General features: G+C 50.0%; 4 protein-coding genes across 6 annotated transcripts; 1 reads left to right on the forward strand and 3 right to left on the reverse strand.

The window, feature by feature from the left end:
• Positions 1-534: 534 nt before the first annotated feature.
• LOC117836746 (plasma membrane ATPase) lies at positions 535-5,145 on the reverse strand. The gene is made up of 13 exons (XM_034716232.2): positions 4,899-5,145; positions 4,610-4,729; positions 3,349-4,473; positions 3,047-3,151; positions 2,815-2,959; positions 2,554-2,718; positions 2,232-2,470; positions 2,088-2,120; positions 1,921-2,002; positions 1,667-1,827; positions 1,400-1,573; positions 1,127-1,306; positions 535-1,041 (listed from the first exon to the last, which is right to left on the reverse strand). The coding sequence occupies exons 1-13, from the start codon at positions 4,938-4,940 to the stop codon at positions 754-756; spliced, it is 2,859 nt and encodes a 952-aa protein (XP_034572123.1). The 5' UTR covers positions 4,941-5,145; the 3' UTR covers positions 535-753.
• A 138-nt stretch (positions 5,146-5,283) lies between these two features.
• On the forward strand, positions 5,284-7,857 carry LOC117837839 (uncharacterized protein At4g15970). Its single transcript, XM_072290731.1, has 4 exons — positions 5,284-5,881; positions 6,546-6,911; positions 6,991-7,466; positions 7,540-7,857. The coding sequence occupies exons 1-4, from the start codon at positions 5,636-5,638 to the stop codon at positions 7,559-7,561; spliced, it is 1,110 nt and encodes a 369-aa protein (XP_072146832.1). The 5' UTR covers positions 5,284-5,635; the 3' UTR covers positions 7,562-7,857.
• A 1,511-nt stretch (positions 7,858-9,368) lies between these two features.
• On the reverse strand, positions 9,369-12,471 carry LOC117837838 (probable protein phosphatase 2C 27). 3 transcript variants are annotated; one of them, XM_034717612.2, is made up of 5 exons: positions 12,251-12,471; positions 11,745-11,953; positions 11,459-11,656; positions 10,716-10,921; positions 9,369-10,150 (listed from the first exon to the last, which is right to left on the reverse strand). In XM_034717612.2, the coding sequence occupies exons 2-5, from the start codon at positions 11,937-11,939 to the stop codon at positions 9,592-9,594; spliced, it is 1,158 nt and encodes a 385-aa protein (XP_034573503.1). In that variant the 5' UTR covers positions 11,940-11,953; positions 12,251-12,471; the 3' UTR covers positions 9,369-9,591. The 3 variants fall into 3 exon arrangements, with proteins under 3 accessions (XP_034573503.1, XP_034573504.1, XP_034573502.1); XM_034717613.2 differs by having other exon boundaries at positions 11,745-11,906; positions 12,251-12,455; XM_034717611.2 differs by having other exon boundaries at positions 11,745-12,471.
• Positions 12,472-13,338: 867 nt separating this feature from the next.
• LOC117837837 (glyceraldehyde-3-phosphate dehydrogenase B, chloroplastic) lies at positions 13,339-16,396 on the reverse strand. The gene is made up of 8 exons (XM_034717610.2): positions 16,177-16,396; positions 15,991-16,101; positions 15,208-15,369; positions 14,937-15,104; positions 14,689-14,849; positions 14,492-14,553; positions 13,922-14,378; positions 13,339-13,830 (listed from the first exon to the last, which is right to left on the reverse strand). The coding sequence occupies exons 1-8, from the start codon at positions 16,252-16,254 to the stop codon at positions 13,692-13,694; spliced, it is 1,338 nt and encodes a 445-aa protein (XP_034573501.1). The 5' UTR covers positions 16,255-16,396; the 3' UTR covers positions 13,339-13,691.
• Positions 16,397-17,806: the final 1,410 nt, after the last annotated feature.

Below are 17,806 nucleotides of genomic sequence, written 5' to 3' on the forward strand. Positions count from 1 at the left end.
TAACAGATTTGTTACGTAGGATTTTCCCCCCTGCAATCACGCTCAAATTTGTGCGAACCGGTCAGAGTTGCCACGTGGAGCACCTATCTTTCCATTGCAGATTTTTCCTCATAGACGTTGTGACTTTTGTAAAATTTTCTAGCACGTACGGATATAAGCTCCCTTTTCCCAATCTAACTACGGAAAAATGGAAGACTGCCATATCAGCTTTACAATGAGACGGAATGATCTCTTTCAATGCACAGTTTTATATCACTATTTCATAGATATGCAATAGCACTTAATTCTTACATAATTTTTGTGATCTGATGTGTCTTGCCATAAAATTATAATATTCTCAATGCACGTTTCATTGTGTTTCATGAAACTTGGTAATCGAGTCAAGTGAGTTTCATGGGGATGAAACCGTTCTCTTCTCTCTCCTCATAATTAATTTGTCATGTCATCAAAGTTGCTTATGCGTCACATGATTTAATGCCCATCAAACTCTTATGACACTCCCATTGAGACTGACCTAACGAGCACACACATATCTAACTTAATGGGAATCCAAATCAATTAAGTAAATAATAACAGACCAGGAAACGGCAAGCCTCAAATTTTGGGTTCACAAACAGTACTCGTAGGACCAACGACATCGATTAAAACTTTTGCAACGATAAACTAGGAACCTAAGACTAAAACTGCAGACGAGGACGTGCACTTATACTGCTCCTAAAAATGCGCAGCCAAGTACCAAGCGCCGCCAGGAATTTACATGCTGTAGTAGGGCGACTTGACGTTGCTGAGGTCGACCCCCCTGAGCTTGGCCGACGACTCGAGGTGGCCCCTCAACGTGTACCTCTCACGGAACTTCGCCACATCCGCCCGCCGCATGGCCTCCACGGCAATCTCGGAGAGCTCCGCGGCATAGCTGCTGCTGCTGCCCCTGCCACCCTGCTCCGACTCGGGCGCCGGCAGGCCGTGCAGGCTGCGCTGCGTCGTCGCCCACTGCGCCTCGCGCTCCTCCATGCCGTAGTTCTTCTTCGTCGTGAAAGCCGTCTGGGACAAAGGATCATCAACGCATCGTCAGACCTGCAGGCAACACTCAACTGAAAGATGAAACGAACACAAAGACCCTATATACCTTGTTCTGGACGTTGCTCCAGGCCCTGCCGCTCAGCACGTAGCGGATGGCGAACTTGAACAGGTCGAGGGGCACGAAGGTGACGAGGCTGTAGAGCCAGATCACGCCAGCCCACCCCCACCCGATGCATTGGGTCTTCGCAAAGTCCCAGCTCGCGTACACGGCAATGAGGGTGGCAACCTGAAACCACGACAGGCAGTTAAATTTGGGCTTAGGATTAGCAATGGTTCCATATAATCAAGCAGTGGGAGTTGAGGAGGACGGCGGGCTTACAATCTGCGCGATGACGAACGCTGCACACAGCATGTAGCCGGGGCGTTCGACGTAGCACCAGCTGCGCGACCGAGTCACGAAGATGAGGGCCTGGCTGATGATGCTCACTTGCAGGTACAGGGCGGACATCATCTCGTCGTTGCTGCCCCTCAGCGATCTCACATGGAACGTGTTCTGCAGTTCAAACAAGACAAGGTTATGGCAGTGATTCTCTTATTGTTTTCTTCATGCTGGGTTTGGATCGATTTTTCATCCTAGGATGCTTACCGAGAAGAAGTCAGTGCTGTTCATGGCCCAGAAGAAGATCACTGTCATGACAGCCATGTAGGTTCCGTAAACAATACCGGTAGCAAATATTTCATTCAGCTTCCAGCTATCAGGGTATGGGGATGGTTTTACTCTATCCTTTGCGATAGTCATGATTGTGCCTGAAATCATACAGCAGCACAAAAAATTCAGCATAAGAATAAGCAATTATTCCTGTCATCCTCTGAAAGTCTGAATCCGCATTGCAAACATACCATCGTTCAGAATGGCAATGACCAAGATCATGAACGGTGAGAAATCAAATTTCCAGATCAGCGCAAGCAGCATGAATCCAAGCTGAACAACAGAAAGGATTAGATTTACCCAATAAAATAGCAGTGTGATCGGTAGATCTTTGTATAGCCTGAGGAAAATAACTTACCACAATACGAATTGTAATTGACACTGCGTATATCTGGAGAAATAAAAGGAGCAGAATTATCAGTGGTAATTATTGCTGAAAGAAAGACAAAAAAGGCATGTTCCTACGTGTAGCAGTAAGTTCCTCTAGGCATCAAATTCTTACAGTATAATTCTTCATCCTCTGAAAGATGGCCCGGCTTGTAAGCACGGCACTGATGATGACACTGAGTCCTTCTAGAGTAAGCACAATGTCAGAGGCACTCCTTGCTGCATCAGTAGCACCAGCTACGGCAATTCCGATATCGGCCTTCTTCAAGGCAGGAGCGTCATTCACACCATCTCCAGTCATTCCACAGATGTGTTTCATCTCCTGCAGCTTCTTGACAATATCATACTTGTGCTCTGCATCAAAATGCAGCAACGTTAGACTGAATAAACCATCAACTCAAATATAACTCCACTGCAATTTCAGCGTGCATGTTCACCTGGGAAGACACCGGCAAAGCCGTCAGCCTTCTCAATCAATTCGTCCACAGGGATTGAAGCAGTGGCCTCGTCCTTATTCTGCCCAAGCAGAGCTGATGACGGGTACATGTTAGTGCCCATCCCTAGCCGTCTCCCAGTCTCCTTGGCAATGGCGAGCTGATCACCTGTAGGGTGTTACAGTCATGTTAGCCAGACAAACTTCCCAGGCCTGCAGCATAAATAGTAAATAGTAGACTTAGATGATGAAAGACTGAATGTACCAGTGATCATCTTCACATTGACGCCAAGGTTGAGAGCACGCGTGATGGTGTCAGCGCTGTCTGATCGGGGTGGATCAAGCAGAGGGAGCAGGCCAACGAACTCCCAAGGCTCTCCAGGGCTTTCTTTGCTCTTCTCGGGTACTTGCTGTGGTAAAGCATGATAAATATCAAGAAAATAAAGACGCAACTCATAGAAGTAAACTTGACTTTATCATGAAAAGGTAAATCATACCTGTCTTGCAACTGCAAGAGATCGAAGGCCACGCTCTGCGTACTTGTCGATCACAGTGTGAACCAGGTTCCTGACATTATCTCCACAGTTGCAGAGGTCCAAGATCTGCATGAGTATGCATGCCATGTTTAGTAACAGACAAGTGATGTGAAGCCGTGCAGGAAGAAAGAAAGATTTTTTGGGTGGAAAATAAGACAATGGGATGATGACGAATAAACAAACAAGTGATCTGAAGCCGTGCAGGAAGAAAGAAGATTTTTTGGGTGGAAAATAAGACAATGGGATGATGACGAATAAACAACCTGCTCAGGAGCGCCCTTGCTGACACGGTGCCAGCTGCCGTCGGCTAGGTCAATGTAGGTGAGGGCCGTGCGCTTGTCGACGGGGTTGAAGGGGAGGAAGTGCACCTCCTCGATGCCTTCCCTGGCCTCCCTGGGATCACTCAGCATGCCAACCATGGCGGCGTCGATGGCGTCTTGGTTCTCCACCCTGGATGCCCTGGCCGCGAACAAGATAACATCCTCCTTCTCAACGCCCGCGGCAAAGATCTCGATAAGGCTTAGGTCGATGCTGAGCTTGTTGAGGGTGAGCGTGCCGGTCTTGTCGCTGCAGAGCACGTCCATGCCGGCCATCTCCTCGATGGCCGTCATGCGCTTGGTGATGGCGCCCTGCTCGGATAACCGGTGCGAGCCGATGGCCATCGTGACCGAGAGCACGGTGGGCATGGCGATGGGGATGCCGCCGATCAGAAGCACGAGGAGGTTGTCGATGCCGTCGCGGTACCGGCGGTGCTGGATGGGGTACATGACGATGACCTCGATGAAGATGCCGACGGCGATGGAGGCGATGCAGAAGTTGCCGATGGCTCTGAGCACCTTCTGGAAGTGACCGACCTGGTTGGTGCTGTCCACTAGGTGCGCCGCCTTGCCGAAGAAGGTGTGCACGCCGGTGGCGATGACGACGGCCTCGATCTCGCCCTGCTTGCACGTGGAGCCCGAGTAGACGCTGCTGCCGGGGTTCTTGGTGACCGGGAGGCACTCGCCGGTGAGGGCCGACTGGTCGATCTTGAGCGGGTCGCCCTGGAGCAGGCGCGCGTCGGCCGGGATGATGTCGCCGAGCTTGATGCTTATGACGTCGCCCGGGACGAGGACGGCCGCGTCCTCATCGCTCCAGCGGCCGTCGCGGAGCACCTTGGTCCTGGGCGCCAGGTTGGCCATGAGCGCCTTGGCCGCGCTCCCGGCATTGTTCTCCTCCCAGAACGAGATGGAGGAGTTGATGAGGAGAAGCCCGACGATGCCCACGAAATCTTGCCAATCCGGTGGCCTGTGGTCGCCATTGGCGAGCACGATGGCAATGAGGGCGGCACACTCCATCACCCACGACAGAGGATTCCACATGAACCCTAGGAACTTGAGCACCTTGCTCTCCTGCACATATACGGCACCATTGTTACACGATGTGAACACCTTACAGATCGATCTAAACATACACAAACTACGGAGAGAAAAGGAGCGAGATTAATCACTAATCAAGCTGGCTGCACTAGACGGATCATGATCTAACCTTCTTCTCCTCCAGTTTATTCGGCCCAAACATGGTGATGCGCGCCTCGGCTTCCGATGTGGTGAGGCCTTTGCTGCTGCATTTGAGTTTTACGAACACCTCCTCCACCGGGATGTTCTCCTGAAGGTAGACGCATTGTTAGATTAGATCGAAACAAAGAGCAATTGAAGCCCGGCCGATCTCAGAACAAAAATAGCTGAGCAAAACCGGATTGACAGATCGATCGATTGAATCAAAAGATGAAAACGAGGCAAACGAACGAAAAAGACGCAGATCGAATCAATCTAACCAGATCAACGGATTCCTCCTTGATCTCGTCGAGGCCGTCCATGGCAGCCGCCGCCTCGCGGGCAAAACCCTGGCCTGCCAAAAACCTCCCACGCGAAAACCCAGCGGTATCTGCGTGCCGAAGAGAGAGAGGAGGAGATATCCAAAACCACGTCGTTTATTTATAGGGCAGTAGCATTAGGAGTACTCGTGACAGATATGGACGTTGAAAAGAAAAAGGATTGGTTTCCCCTCTCTCTCGATCTCTCTCACGATCTCCTCCTCCCCCATCGCGTCCTCTCACGCTCATGTTCGGCCCACGGCAGGCCCGCGCCAGCACTTTCGGTCCACGGTGAGAAATTATCAGGTAGTAGTAGTACCCCCAAAATAACAGAATTGCGCGTATTTTTACTAACCGATATACGCTATTTTCCTTCGTCCGGTTCATCGTACCAGTCCGGCAACAAAAATCCCTGAGACTCTTCCCTGAACGCAAGAAAAGTTTGAATTTGAAGGTTTGAACAGTACTACGTACAGATGACTTTGAATCTCCTCCGCTCAACAAGTACATGCGTCGAAAGCTCCGTTCAACAAGTACATGCATGGGCGACGAGATTTCCAAGGTATTCTTGACACGCGATCTGGCATGGTTAAAACCCCTGCGCCCGTGTGTCATCCAAACCTGCCGATCGCGCAAATCGCGGCCACCACTCCGATCAAACGATTCAAACCAGACCTCACCACCTTCCTACGACGTGCATGGCCACGCCGCCGCAGCCGCTGCCGGCGGTGACGCGCGCCGCCAACGAGATCGGCGGCGGCGCCACGTCCGACCAGCAGGGGACGGGCGGCGCGGCGGCGCGGAGGGCGGTCAAATCGCTGCTGTTCCTGGCGGCCGTCGCCCTCCCTTGCCTCGCGCTGTACCGCGCCGTGGCGCCCGGAGCCGGCCTCGTGCTGCCCGGTGCCGCCGCCGTGCCCTGGCGGCTGGGCGCACCGCGCGACGACGTCGGCCTGGTGAGTACGTGACGCCATTCAAGAGGAGTTTCTGATTATCTCACAGCTATACAGCGTTTTTCTATTGTTATTATCTGCTTGTGAAATACAGTGTTGTGATCCGAAATGTCACCAAGAACAGACGAACAGTCTCCTTATGATTTTCTTTATTCCCGATGTTCAAGTGGAACCAAGAAAAAAATGAAAGAAATTGTAACCATTGGACTTGCTGCACCCTCAATGCTAAATATTTTAAGTGATTACTGAATAGAAGAAGAGGAATGGATGAACTGATGGAATCCTATTCACAATTCCATGGAGTATACAGACCACCAATGGTGGACTGACGCTTTGTACCCTTTCTTTTACTTTAGCTGCTGATGCTGATTTAATAAAATGGCTATATATAGTACTACTAGTCAACCTCGCCTCCTTTAGCAACGTGCAAGAATTATGCTTTTACCTGTAGTCGCCGTGCTATGCTATTCAGCATTGTGATCCATGCAGCCACTTGGATTCTGCTGAGTGAACCAGAACTTCATCTCTCTTTTTTTGGATGAAAACAAGAATTTTCATGTTACATAAAAGTTCTTCCTTGCTCTGCAACAATGGCGGGCTAATCGTCCGTAGATCGAACTGCCGTGATTAAACTGACTGACGCGCTCTCTGTATGCAGGATGGCGAGGACGCGAGGCTGGAGCGGGTCCTGAGGGGGGCGGCCATGGCCAACGACACGGTGATCCTGACGACGCTGAACTCGGCGTGGTCAGAGCCCGGCTCCGTGCTGGACGTCTTCCTGGAGAGCTTCCGTGCCGGCGAGAGCACCAGGGAGCTCCTGGACCACCTCGTCATCGTGTCGCTGGACACGACGGCGCACGCGCGCTGCAGGCAAATACACCGGCACTGCTTCGCGCTCGTCACCGACGGCGTCGACTTCTCGGGGCAGAAGAACTTCATGACCGACGGCTACCTCAAGATGATGTGGCAGAGGATCGACTTCCTCAGGGAAGTTCTCGAGAAAGGCTTCAGCTTCATTTTCACGGTATGTACCAGATCAATTTAATTCTGATTCTGAAACGACATTCTGAATGTGCATAGATTCTGAACTCTGAATATTCCAGGACACGGACATCGTGTGGTTTAGGAACCCGCTGCCGCACTTCTACCCGGACGGAGACTTCCAGATCGCGTGCGACCACTTCACCGGCAACCCGGACGACCTGAGCAACTCGCCCAACGGCGGGTTCGCGTACGTGCGTTCCAACACGGAGACGATCGAGTTCTACAGGTTCTGGTACGCGGCGAGGGAGAAGCACCCGGGGCTGCACGACCAGGACGTGCTCAACTCCATCAAGGGCGACTCCTTCGTCGCCGAGCTCGGCGTCAAGATCAAGTTCCTCAGCACCGAGCTCTTCGGCGGCCTGTGCGAGCCGAGCCGGAACATGAGCAGGGTCTGCACCATGCACGCCAACTGCTGCATCGGGCTGAGCCGGAAGATCAGTGACCTCAACGCCATGCTCCAAGACTGGAGGAGGTTCCTGGCGCTGCCGCGCGACGAGAAGCATTCCGTTTCATGGACTGTACCACGCAATTGCAGGTAACCAAAACATGTTCGACATCGACAATATGCGTACTATGAATTTCTGATCAAGAGGAAGCTGTCTTTGCAGTCTTCAGAAACTGGAGCGGTAGGACACCAGGAAGCTGTCTGCTTGTCCAGTGATTGTTTCAGACTTAGAACATGGATAATGTAAATAAAGTTCCTTTTAGTTTTTTGTAATGTATGCAGCTGATGTTAACCAAGGGAACTACCGCGTATTGACTGCCATAGTGAATTATTCGCACATTTTGACTCCCTGTAAGCAACTGAGAGGGGATGAATGATGCAACCAAATGTAAGTTCAGGAAATATACAAAGCTGCTATTCGTTCTCTTTCCAGATGCGTGTATTTCATTTTTAACTGAAATGAAGGAATCTTCTTTTTTTTTCGAAAGACCGAAATGAAGGAACCTTCATTTGCAAAGTTTCAGAATGCAGCCCCACAACCTAATATAATCACATATTCACATGCGAGTAAAGATTCCCTTCTGGGAAAAATACGTTAAGGTGCTTGCACATTGTTGCCCCAAACGCCGGTGCAGTGACATTTGCAGCCGTGGTTTATCTTCAGAGTTCAGACATCTGGATTCCTCGACCCTCCGTGACATTGCCATCTCACCTGCTAACAGAAATTGAGATTCAGAGATGTATAAGAATCTATCAATGCAGTAGCTGGAGCATCAAACCGGGGTGCAGAGGTGGGATTCCAATGCGGTTGCCCCAAATGGCGATTCCAATCTCGTCCTCAGTCCTCTGTTCCTCACGAATCACGATCCTCTTCTGAAGCTCTGACACTTGCAAACACAGCGTAGCAGCAGGAATGGAAGAGGCAGGCACAGGAGAGCGAGCGAGGGTAGAGCACAGGTCGGCTTCCAACAAAACCTCCTGCTCCTCTGCATGCCCCTTCCACTGCTGCTGCTACAGCCTGAAAACTATCCCTGATCCCTACCCCTACTCCTAAGAAAATGCTTCGCCACATAGCCATTGGACATGGGTGGCTTATTTGTAGGCAGGAGCCATGGTCAGTTGGTCACACACACTCCAGTAGTACAAGCTGCAGTACACATTGAAACAGCTCGGCGGCTTGTACTTCAGGCTCGCGAGATTTCCGAGTGTACTGGCGGTTTTCAGTTGTACGCTTGTACTACTGCAGAAGCGCTTGGCAACGGCGACGGCCAAGCCACACATCCCCTTGGCGAGGCAGTCTACGCCACATGCTTCACTTTCAACAACCCCGTGTGCCCATTGTCCTAATCCAGCCAGTTTTTTTTCCCCTTTGTTGCGTGTTTGATTGCTAGAGCCAGCAGGCAAATCAAAGTTGCGCAGTGGAAGCGAAAAACAGCAGTCAGGATGCAGTACGAGTGCTCATTTTATAGACATCGACTGCGTGCCAGTGTTTTTATTTCACTATTTCTGACCAGGTCTCTTTCGGTTGTTAAGACACAAAACTATATAGTAACCAACCTGCCCCTTTACAAAGTTTTTTTTTGTTGCATCAGTTAATGTTTAAGGGTTGACACTGGTAGGATCTCTTTTTGCAAGCACAAGGGAACGCATGATTCATTAGTAGCGGTTGCATAGTCATACAGCCTAAAAGTTAAAGTTTATCCTGTCGTCCAAACATCTGTTTGGAAATCAGGTAGGTCATCGTGCTCTGTTTGGTTGATTATCATGTAAGCAAGCATCCACCCAACCAACTGGGACCAATAAATTAACAGATAAATGTCACCAAAAAGAAAGGTTAATAAGACACCTCAGATCATTTTGTCTCCTACAGCAAAGAGCCCTAACTTGCCATGTTACTAGCTGAGCTATGTACAATAAAGCCAATGCTACGGTGCTACCTGCTTTCTGAAAGCAGCAACAGATTAAGAGCAGTATGGGGCATCTGATCAACCATACAGCAAATGCAACTTTTGTATGCACCAAAAGAAAAGGGATTTGCTCATAGTTACATTGTTGACAATACAAATCTTGCTTGCCGATACAAATAAATTGTACCTCAACTCCGCAAATAATTAGCCTAAAGCCTCTCTGACAAAATTTCCTGTAATTCTACTGGATTTATTCAGCAAAATTGGATGATAAAACAAGAAATGACTAGTAGAAGAATGGATTGAGATCAAACATTCCTGTCCAGAGCTCCCCTGAGTAAATGCAACCCTTCCAGGGAAATGCTTCTTCGGACTCGGGATCTTGGGATGTCAATTTGAGGGGGTGGATTGGATGAGAAACATATAACCACAACAGTCAAGTTATCATAACTATCCCGTTTCAGCGCTTCCTGGACTAGCTCACTTGAGCACCTCTCTGGGTTGTTATGTTGCATCAGTTCTTTCCTTACGATCGTCACAGCACACTGACTGGTCATCACATCCCAAAGCCCATCACAGCCTATTATTAAGAACTCATCTTCTTCAGAAAGTACAATCTCCTGCAGCTCAGGTTCTGCACTCAGAGGGCTAATTGAGCCTTTCGGGCCTTTCATGTGCCAATCTCCAAGTGCCCGTGCTACTGCTAGCTGACCATTAAGATAGCCGTCAAAAACAGTACCACCTAGTTTTTCAATTCTAATCTTCTCACTCTTGCAGTTGGGTTTATGGTCTCTCGATAGTTCCACTGCCCGACCTCTTTTTCCTAGAACAGCTCGACAATCACCTGCATTCGCAACGAACAGTGTCCTGCAGTGCAGAAACATGGAAAAACTTTGCTGAAGACCCAAAAGAATCAGAAAAATAAAGACTTGGCTATGTACACCATTGCGACAAACAACACAAACATGCACGTAGTTGCATCTGCTTTTAAAACAGTGATCCTATTTTTAAGGCTTGAATCAAATAATGCAAGAAAAGAAGATGTATAAGAAAGATTGCTGTATAGCTAGAATGGTATCAGCTATTAAATGGTGCTGCCAAAAAGGAGGAGAAAACTATTGCGGTAACAAGTATATAACTAATCATCAGTCAATGCCAATTGTCAACATCTAGCCTTTATAAGAGAAACACAGTCTATCAGAAATACATTAAGCAAAAGATGCTGGTCAGTGATCAGATGTTCATTGTATATTTTCGAGACAAAAGGATTCCAGCATTTATTGAAGGCCGCACGGCGCATGTTCTAATTCATTGTATGCTTGATATCATCATCGGACAACCACCAAACTATTTAGGAATGGTTTCTTTAAAAAAATAATTATGAACGTGTTCAAAAAAGAAACATTTTGATGCGCTGACATGCAAAACTCACCTGCCAAATATAAGAGCCGTCAATGCAGTGGTTCCAGAATTGTTGTCAAGGGAATGGGAATCTGCTAGTGCATGATCAGCCTTCAGAAATGCACCTCTTATTGCCTTTTCAACATTGTTGGGGAAATGCATATCTTCAACAATGAATTTGAGTATGTTCTTGCGAACAAAGCATGCTGCATCTGTACCGCCATGACCATCAAACACCTACATTTTGGTGCACAGTAAATAATTGCACTCCAATTCAGTCCCTACAATGTTCTTGCCACACTCAGATAATGACACATATGCACACTTCTTGCTTCAACATGGAAGAAAATAACGAAGAAACTGTCATCATGATTCATGTTGGTGTCACATATCATAAGCATCAAGAAAACTTTTAGTGCCTCTTTGGGGTGCAGGGATTATGTAGGAATTTCAAAATAAACAGTTCAATTCTCGACGGAACAAGGAAAGCTTCGCAATAGTTCCTGGCAATTTTGTAAAATCACTAAGCAAGCCCTTTTTTTACAATGATTACCATAAAAGTATCCTGCCAGATATTCAGACTGAAAACTTTTCAAAAAGATATTCAGACTGCCCATGCTCAAGCTGAATAGAGTAGCATTTGTAGCCATGATTGCAACACTATCATCCCACCAAATTGCCCGTTCATGAACTGAAAACAAAGATCAACTATACGTTCACACCAACATTTCCATACTTACGTGAATGTGACCTGAGATGCCAACGAGAACTCACCCCGTAGAAGGCGCCCGGGGCAGGGATGCCGGCGGCGCGCCCCCCGAGGTGCTCGATGAGGTTGTCCACACATACGTGCTCGTCCTCCATATACGACTTGGGCCCAATCTCAGCGCAGCTCCCCGATCGGAACACGGGCAGGAACCCCGGCCGGACGTCCGTGGGCGAGATCAAGCTCAGCGTCCCCAAATCCATGCCCTGCAGCGCATAAAAAGCCGTCAAAAAGTTGTGCGGGAGAAGCGAGAAATCACTCGCGGTAATGGGTTGCTGGGCTTGGGGTGCTCACGTAGTCGGAGGACGCGGCGGCGGCGGCGATGCGCATGCTGCTGGCGCAGTGGCGGATCGAGGTGAGTTGGTGGCGCGGCGGCTTGCCGACACCGACGTCCATGGAGGGGCTGTCCGGCGGGGTCTGCGGCTCCACGCTCCCATTCATGTCTCTTCCGGCAATCTGTAATGGAAAAAAAAAGCAAGAGGATTGCATTGGTTGCAAGCAATCTGAACATGCAATAAGTCAATAATGTATAATTTTTGTTCTCGGATCAAACCAGATGATGAAATATCACGAATTGGAGAAAGAAATTTGAATTAGTAGAGGTAATAACAAAAGGAAATTCCAACGTTACAATTATAGTTATGAGGGGTAAATTACGCTATTGGATAGCAACAGTTGAGATGGAGGACACTACAATTAATGGTTGAAACCCAACAAAAAATCAAAATAGAGAAATTTATGGAGACGATTTGTTTCGATGGGATTAGATCGAGGAAACCGCAGGAGAGAGCCAGCCTTACCGGTGAACCGTCGCCGCCGTACGTGTGTGACGGAACGGTGGTGGAGCCGGAGGAAGGATTCCGGTTTGCTGTGGAGCGGGCGAGGAACTGAGGAAGGAAGGAGCGAAGGCGTCGTCGTCGATGCGGAGGTGTGGTGGGGGAGCAGGGACGAGGCAGGGGGAGCCGGGGAGACCGAGACGTGGTGCTGGGCTGTGTGCTCTGTGCTCGGCTAACGGCTACGGCTAGGCTAACTGGCTAAGCCTTGGCTTGGGTCAAGCGCGTGCCCGTCCGGCAGAGCGGACGCGAGCCGCGAGCGGGGTAGCTTGGCTTCATGGGTGGGACCGAGCCGAGCCAGCCCACGGCATCACCGTCACATCAGCCTTTCGCCGTTGCCCGCGGCCCCCGTGACACACCCCGCGGGCGGCGGATCCGCGCGCCCAACGGTGCCGTGCACCGCTCTCTTTCTGCCGCCGTGCCGCGTTGCGTGGGCGGTGGCCGCCTGGCCGGTGGGCGGCGGCAGGCGCGTGCGCCGTGCCGGGGTTGCCATGGCCCGGGGTTTTTTTTTTCCCGTTTTGGCGAGGCTTTATCTATTTTGATCGAGTTGGGATCAGGGAAAAACTGTACGGTGCATCTGATGCCTAAAAAAACCTGCACGTGGGCAGTTGGAGTAAACTAGCTTAGCAATGGAACTGTTCGTTTCAGCTTATAAGTCGGTTGAAAAGCTGAAACGGCTGATTTGTTGTAAGAGGAAACATTATTTGGTGGCTGATAAGCCGGCTGAATAAGCTGAAACGAACTGGACGAATCTTTTCACCCGCGCAGTGCAACGAGGGTCCACGACCATACATGTAAAGCGTGCTTCGCTGTCTGCATGCACGAACCTGCGATCGCGATCGGTGCACCGCCGCGCCGACGCAACCTTGCGTCGCATCATGCGTCTGTTTACGGCTTTCTGACGAGAAAACTTTGTGATTGCGTCATGCTCAAATTGCCGCAGTCCGGGTACCGTTGAGATTCCGTTTTACCTTTTTCAGGGAATGCTGGTTGCAAGCAAAGCGATTAAACCCCACATGAGAATAGCGGCGGGGCACTAAATTGAGGTCATGGGCTGATGGTGACACGATATCTTTATAGATCAAGTCATCATGATGAACACAAACGCACCCCACGAAAACAAGAAAAATAGTCCCAACTGAAAACGTAATCTGAAGCCTGTACGATCGAGTTCAGGGATTACACCTTACAGAAAATCGGTCCATTTCTGCTACATCGTCTCTCTCGGCAAACCCTGTATATTCTCTATGGAAGAAGAACACCGGGCAGTGAACCCAAGCACGACAAAGTTGTTCTGCCCCTTCTCACCCTGATCGAGCGTAATAATGTAATGTACGTCGTAGTACGTGGTTTCGTTTCAGTTTTCTGAACCGAACACGGCCCCTGGCCTACAAGAACGGGGCCGGCCTTATGCCTCGTACACCTTGCACTCGTCGGTCTCGGGGTTGTCCTTGCAGAAGTCCTCCAGAGGGTCGCCGCTGCCGCCCGCCGCCGCCGCGCCCGGCCACTTGGCCGCCACCAGGTGCGCCAAATCAACCACGCGTTGGCTGCACGCACGCAACCCCAGCGAGCGTTAGCAAATATACTGTCAGTGTGCGCAACGCGCAGTTTCAGTTGCAGATGCAGATAAGCACGTACCTGTAGCCCCACTCGTTGTCGTACCAGGCGACGACCTTGACCATGTCGTCGCCCATGACCATGGTGAGCGAGGAGTCGATGGAGGAGGACACGTCGGAGCACCTGAAGTCGACGGACACGAGCGGCTCGTCGCAGACCTGCAGCACGCCCTTGAGCGGGCCGGCGGCGGCCTTGCGGAACGCCGCGTTAACGTCGTCGGCCGTCATGCCCTTCTTCTCCGTGTTGATCACCAGGTCCACCACGGACACGTTCGGGGTCGGCACGCGGAGCGCGATGCCGTTCAGCTTGCCCTTCAGCTGGGGAAGCACCAGGGCAACGGCCTTGGCAGCGCCGGTGCTCGTCGGCACGATGTTCAGGGCCGCCGCACGGGCCCTCCTCAGGTCGCGGTGGGACGCGTCCAGCAGCCGCTGGTCGCCGGTGTATGAGTGTGTCGTCGTCATGGTTCCCTTCACAATCCCTGCACATCATCGCGAAAACATTCGTCAGATGAGTGTGTCCAGTGTCTGACTCGTGGGGCGCACTTATCAGACTGTGTGGTCAGGAACAGGAAATAAGCAAAAAAGTTCTCACCGAACTCTTCGTCCAAGACCTTGACGAATGGGGCGAGGCAGTTGGTCGTGCAGGAAGCATTGCTGCAAGCAACAGAGTTGTGATGCAGATGAATGTTAGGATGATACAGGGTCCCCTGAATGACATAGCGTATATGCCGGCACCGGCAGGAATCAGGATGCAGAGCAGTGCTGAAGCGCACACTGAAGCTTGATTACCTGATAATGTCGGCCACGCCGTGGTCGTAGTCGCCCTCGTTGACACCGACGACATAGGTCGGGATGTCGGCGCCCTTCGCCGGAGCAGTGATGATGACCTTCTTCGCGCCGGCCTGGATGTGCTTCCCGGCGCCGGGGCCGTCGACGAACACTCCGGTACCCTTCACGACGCAGTTCCGCACCGTCAGTTTCGCCTTCTAGGCAACCGAAGCATGCATGGACAGTTTTACGCTGGGGATCTTGTGTACCTCGATGACAATGTCAATGCCCATCTCAGCCCATGGGAGCTTGAGTGGGTCCCTGCTGGAGACGACCTTGATGGGCTTGCCGTCAACGCTGATGGTGGTGTCGTCGACAATCTTGACGTCGGCCTTGAAGGTGCCGAGCATCGAGTCGTACTTGAGGAGGTGAGATGCCTGAAATTCATTCAATTCAAACGCGCATCAAGTTTCTGTCAGAATACGTGGGAAGAGCGAGAGCCTGAAGAACACAGGTGCGGCTTCAGTTGGCGTCACGTACGTTCCTGACGCCTCCGCTGTCGTTGACGACGACGACATCGAGCGGGGAGTCCTCACGGCCGTGCCAACACCGGAGGAAGTTCCGGCCGATGCGGCCGAACCCGTTGATCGCCACCTTGAGCTTCGCCTCAGCAGGCGCCCTCACGGCGTTCTCTCCGGTGGCCTGTCACACAGGTTAACCAACAAAGCTGAACGTACAGTCGGGTCCATGCCAGGTGAATGATTGCCAAGTTTTGCACAAATCAGAAATGGGAGGAATATTTTGACTGCACGATGGTGTAGTAAATTAAAATTGTGAAAATCCAGAGTATCGTTTGTTGTCCAACTGTTGGTTAACTAGTACAACTAGCATGACAAGTGTGTCTGTATGTGATTATTGTTAAAGGCCACGGTTTTATATATGTTAATCCACTGACACGACATTTCCTACGTGAATCTTTAGCGAATGAACGGATCAAACTGTCAATCATACCACAGTAACTTAAAAGTATAACGGTATCATGTATACTGCGGTAGGTGCTCGCACGATCTATAACTAAAAAGAAGTAAGCTGTACATGCTAACCCTACATGATTAGCATATGCATGATGAATCTAGCTGTCCGTACTACCTTGCTTGGATCTACTCTTTGTTCGTTTTTCATCAAGAGAACTGATCGAAGCACATAAATTATTGACCTATGATCTGTGTACACTATGTTTTTTCAGTAAGCAGGCGCTAGATTTCCTTACGCTACAAAGCACATGCATAAACGTGATGATTTGTCTTAGCTGCGGGTACGTACCTTGGCGACGAGCTGCGCGCCGAGCACGTCGTAGAAGGACGCCTCCCTGGCGGCGGTGCTGACGGAGCATGATCCCGGCCTGAGCCCGGAGAAGTCGGCGAAGTCCACCCTCTGCGCACGCACATTAGTCACCCAGCGTTCTCATCATCACAAAGAGAAGGAAAATGTCCATCGATCACCACGTACCTGCCTGGACGCGGCCCTGCTGTTGAGCCGGGCGCTGGTGGGGATGCGCGACGCGGCAAGAGCTGCGTGGGTGGCCATGTCGTCGCGCTCTAAGCTAGCTGCTGCCGGATGGCGCCGATGCTAAGGCAGCCAGACGAAACTGAGCCGGCGGTGGTGCTCCCAATTTATGTGCTGCCGGCCGGCCGGGGGGTCGTGGCGCCGTGATCACTTCTTTGTGCTTGTGGCCTCGGGGCGGCCTCGGGGGCGCCGGGCGTAGGATAAGGCGATTGCATGCGCCGCAGCCACCCGTTCGGCGGGGCGATATCCGATGTGTGGTGTGTGCTGGTGCCGGCAGGAGAGCTGCAAATATCCTGGCGGCTGGTGCTGTGCGTCACTGTTCCTGCCGTTCGAGTTGTTGTCCGCGTGCTAGCGGAGCCTGTGGGTCACAGCGAGAGGGAACATGAAGCTTGGGGCTGATCTTTTTTGTCATTTTGATCGGGGGCGACGGGCCTTTTTGTGTGTCCTGTGTGATCCGTGCTTTTGGGGCCACTATTAACGGGCAGATATGTTTGATCGAGTGATCGGTATTTGTGCATGGCGGACAGGCTATAAGATGGACTCGTTTGTGTGATCGTTCGTCACCCTACGTTGTTGGTTTCTCACATTGGTGGTGGTCATTCATCTTTTTTCGGTGGCACCTACTAGGCATTTGTTTTCTTTGGGGTCAATTGCGCGAATTCCCGTTTTCTTCTTTTTGCGTGAATTCCCGTTTTCTTCAACGAGGGAATTTTTTTTCTTCTTTTCCCTTTCACGCTTACATCTTCTATATCTCAAATGTTCCCCCAACTCCCCATAGAAGTTTGGAGTGACTGGCTACATTGAGGTATTACGAGAAACACTAGTCATATTACTCATCTTTATTTGTACCATTCCCTCTGTAAGTGCAGCAATGCTCAATCGCTAAGGTACAATCAAAAGGTTCACAAAAATTGTAGAACAGAGGCCGGTTTTTTATGGTGGCCTATCACCGTGACCAAGTTAGTGTGAATAACGCTTAACATTGGATGATGAGAGAGCGATATAGGCTAAGGTAGAATGTTGGCCAACAGTGGTGGAGAGAGGGAAACATCTGAAGTGAGCTAGTATCACACAAAACACATAGAACTTCAAATAGTTTTCCAATCATTTTCATTTTGTTTTTGTTGATTTATGATAACTCATTGCATTGCACGCCATGTACAAATCGTATTTGCATACTCTCTTTAATCTTATGCCAACTATATCACATCTTTTATGATGCTTATTGAAATGGAGTAAATGCGGCTTACAAATTTATAATAGAATTTTTAATTTTTTCTTTGGCTGTCATATGGGCTAAGGGCAATATGAACAATGAGTTGTAAAAAAAAAGGTTGGATAACAGGGATGCCACATGGATGCTACGTAGGCAGATCAACACATCATTCATATTCATATTTGAACCTTAAGTGAATCACTTAGTAAGTTACTAAGTTTAGGGCAAACACGCATATTAATAATTAAGGAACCTCAGTGACATTGTTGGGTAAATATAGAACCATTCCTACATTTTGCTCATTGAAATGAGTACAATCTACTTAATACAACCATAAAATCCTTACAAAACAAAAAA

The sequence above is a fragment of the Setaria viridis genome, chromosome 9 (assembly GCF_005286985.2).
Source record: "Setaria viridis chromosome 9, Setaria_viridis_v4.0, whole genome shotgun sequence".
Lineage (NCBI taxonomy): Eukaryota > Viridiplantae > Streptophyta > Magnoliopsida > Poales > Poaceae > Setaria > Setaria viridis.

Bases quoted from the DNA above. Each gene is read 5' to 3' on its own strand.
- LOC117837839 (XM_072290731.1), top strand. From the start codon at position 5,636: ATGGCCACGCCGCCGCAGCCGCTGCCGGCGGTGACGCGCGCCGCCAAC. The intron at 6,912-6,990 runs GTATGTACCAGA...TGAATATTCCAG, and splicing joins GCTTCAGCTTCATTTTCACG to GACACGGACATCGTGTGGTT. The intron at 7,467-7,539 runs GTAACCAAAACA...CTGTCTTTGCAG, and splicing joins ACTGTACCACGCAATTGCAG to TCTTCAGAAACTGGAGCGGT.
- LOC117836746 (XM_034716232.2), bottom strand. From the start codon at position 4,940: ATGGACGGCCTCGACGAGATCAAGGAGGAATCCGTTGATCTG. The intron at 1,828-1,920 runs GTATGTTTGCAA...GTATGATTTCAG, and splicing joins CATTGCCATTCTGAACGATG to GCACAATCATGACTATCGCA. The intron at 1,574-1,666 runs GTAAGCATCCTA...TTTGAACTGCAG, and splicing joins ACAGCACTGACTTCTTCTCG to AACACGTTCCATGTGAGATC.
- LOC117837837 (XM_034717610.2), bottom strand. From the start codon at position 16,254: ATGGCCACCCACGCAGCTCTTGCCGCGTCGCGCATCCCCACCAGCGCC. The intron at 15,370-15,990 runs GTACGTACCCGC...CCTGTGTGACAG, and splicing joins GCGCGCAGCTCGTCGCCAAG to GCCACCGGAGAGAACGCCGT. The intron at 15,105-15,207 runs GTACGTGACGCC...AATGAATTTCAG, and splicing joins ACAGCGGAGGCGTCAGGAAC to GCATCTCACCTCCTCAAGTA.
- LOC117837838 (XM_034717612.2), bottom strand. From the start codon at position 11,939: ATGCAATCCTCTTGCTTTTTTTTTCCATTACAGATTGCCGGAAGAGAC. The intron at 11,657-11,744 runs GTGAGCACCCCA...TATGCGCTGCAG, and splicing joins CCGCCGCGTCCTCCGACTAC to GGCATGGATTTGGGGACGCT. The intron at 10,922-11,458 runs GTGAGTTCTCGT...ACCAAAATGTAG, and splicing joins CCCCGGGCGCCTTCTACGGG to GTGTTTGATGGTCATGGCGG.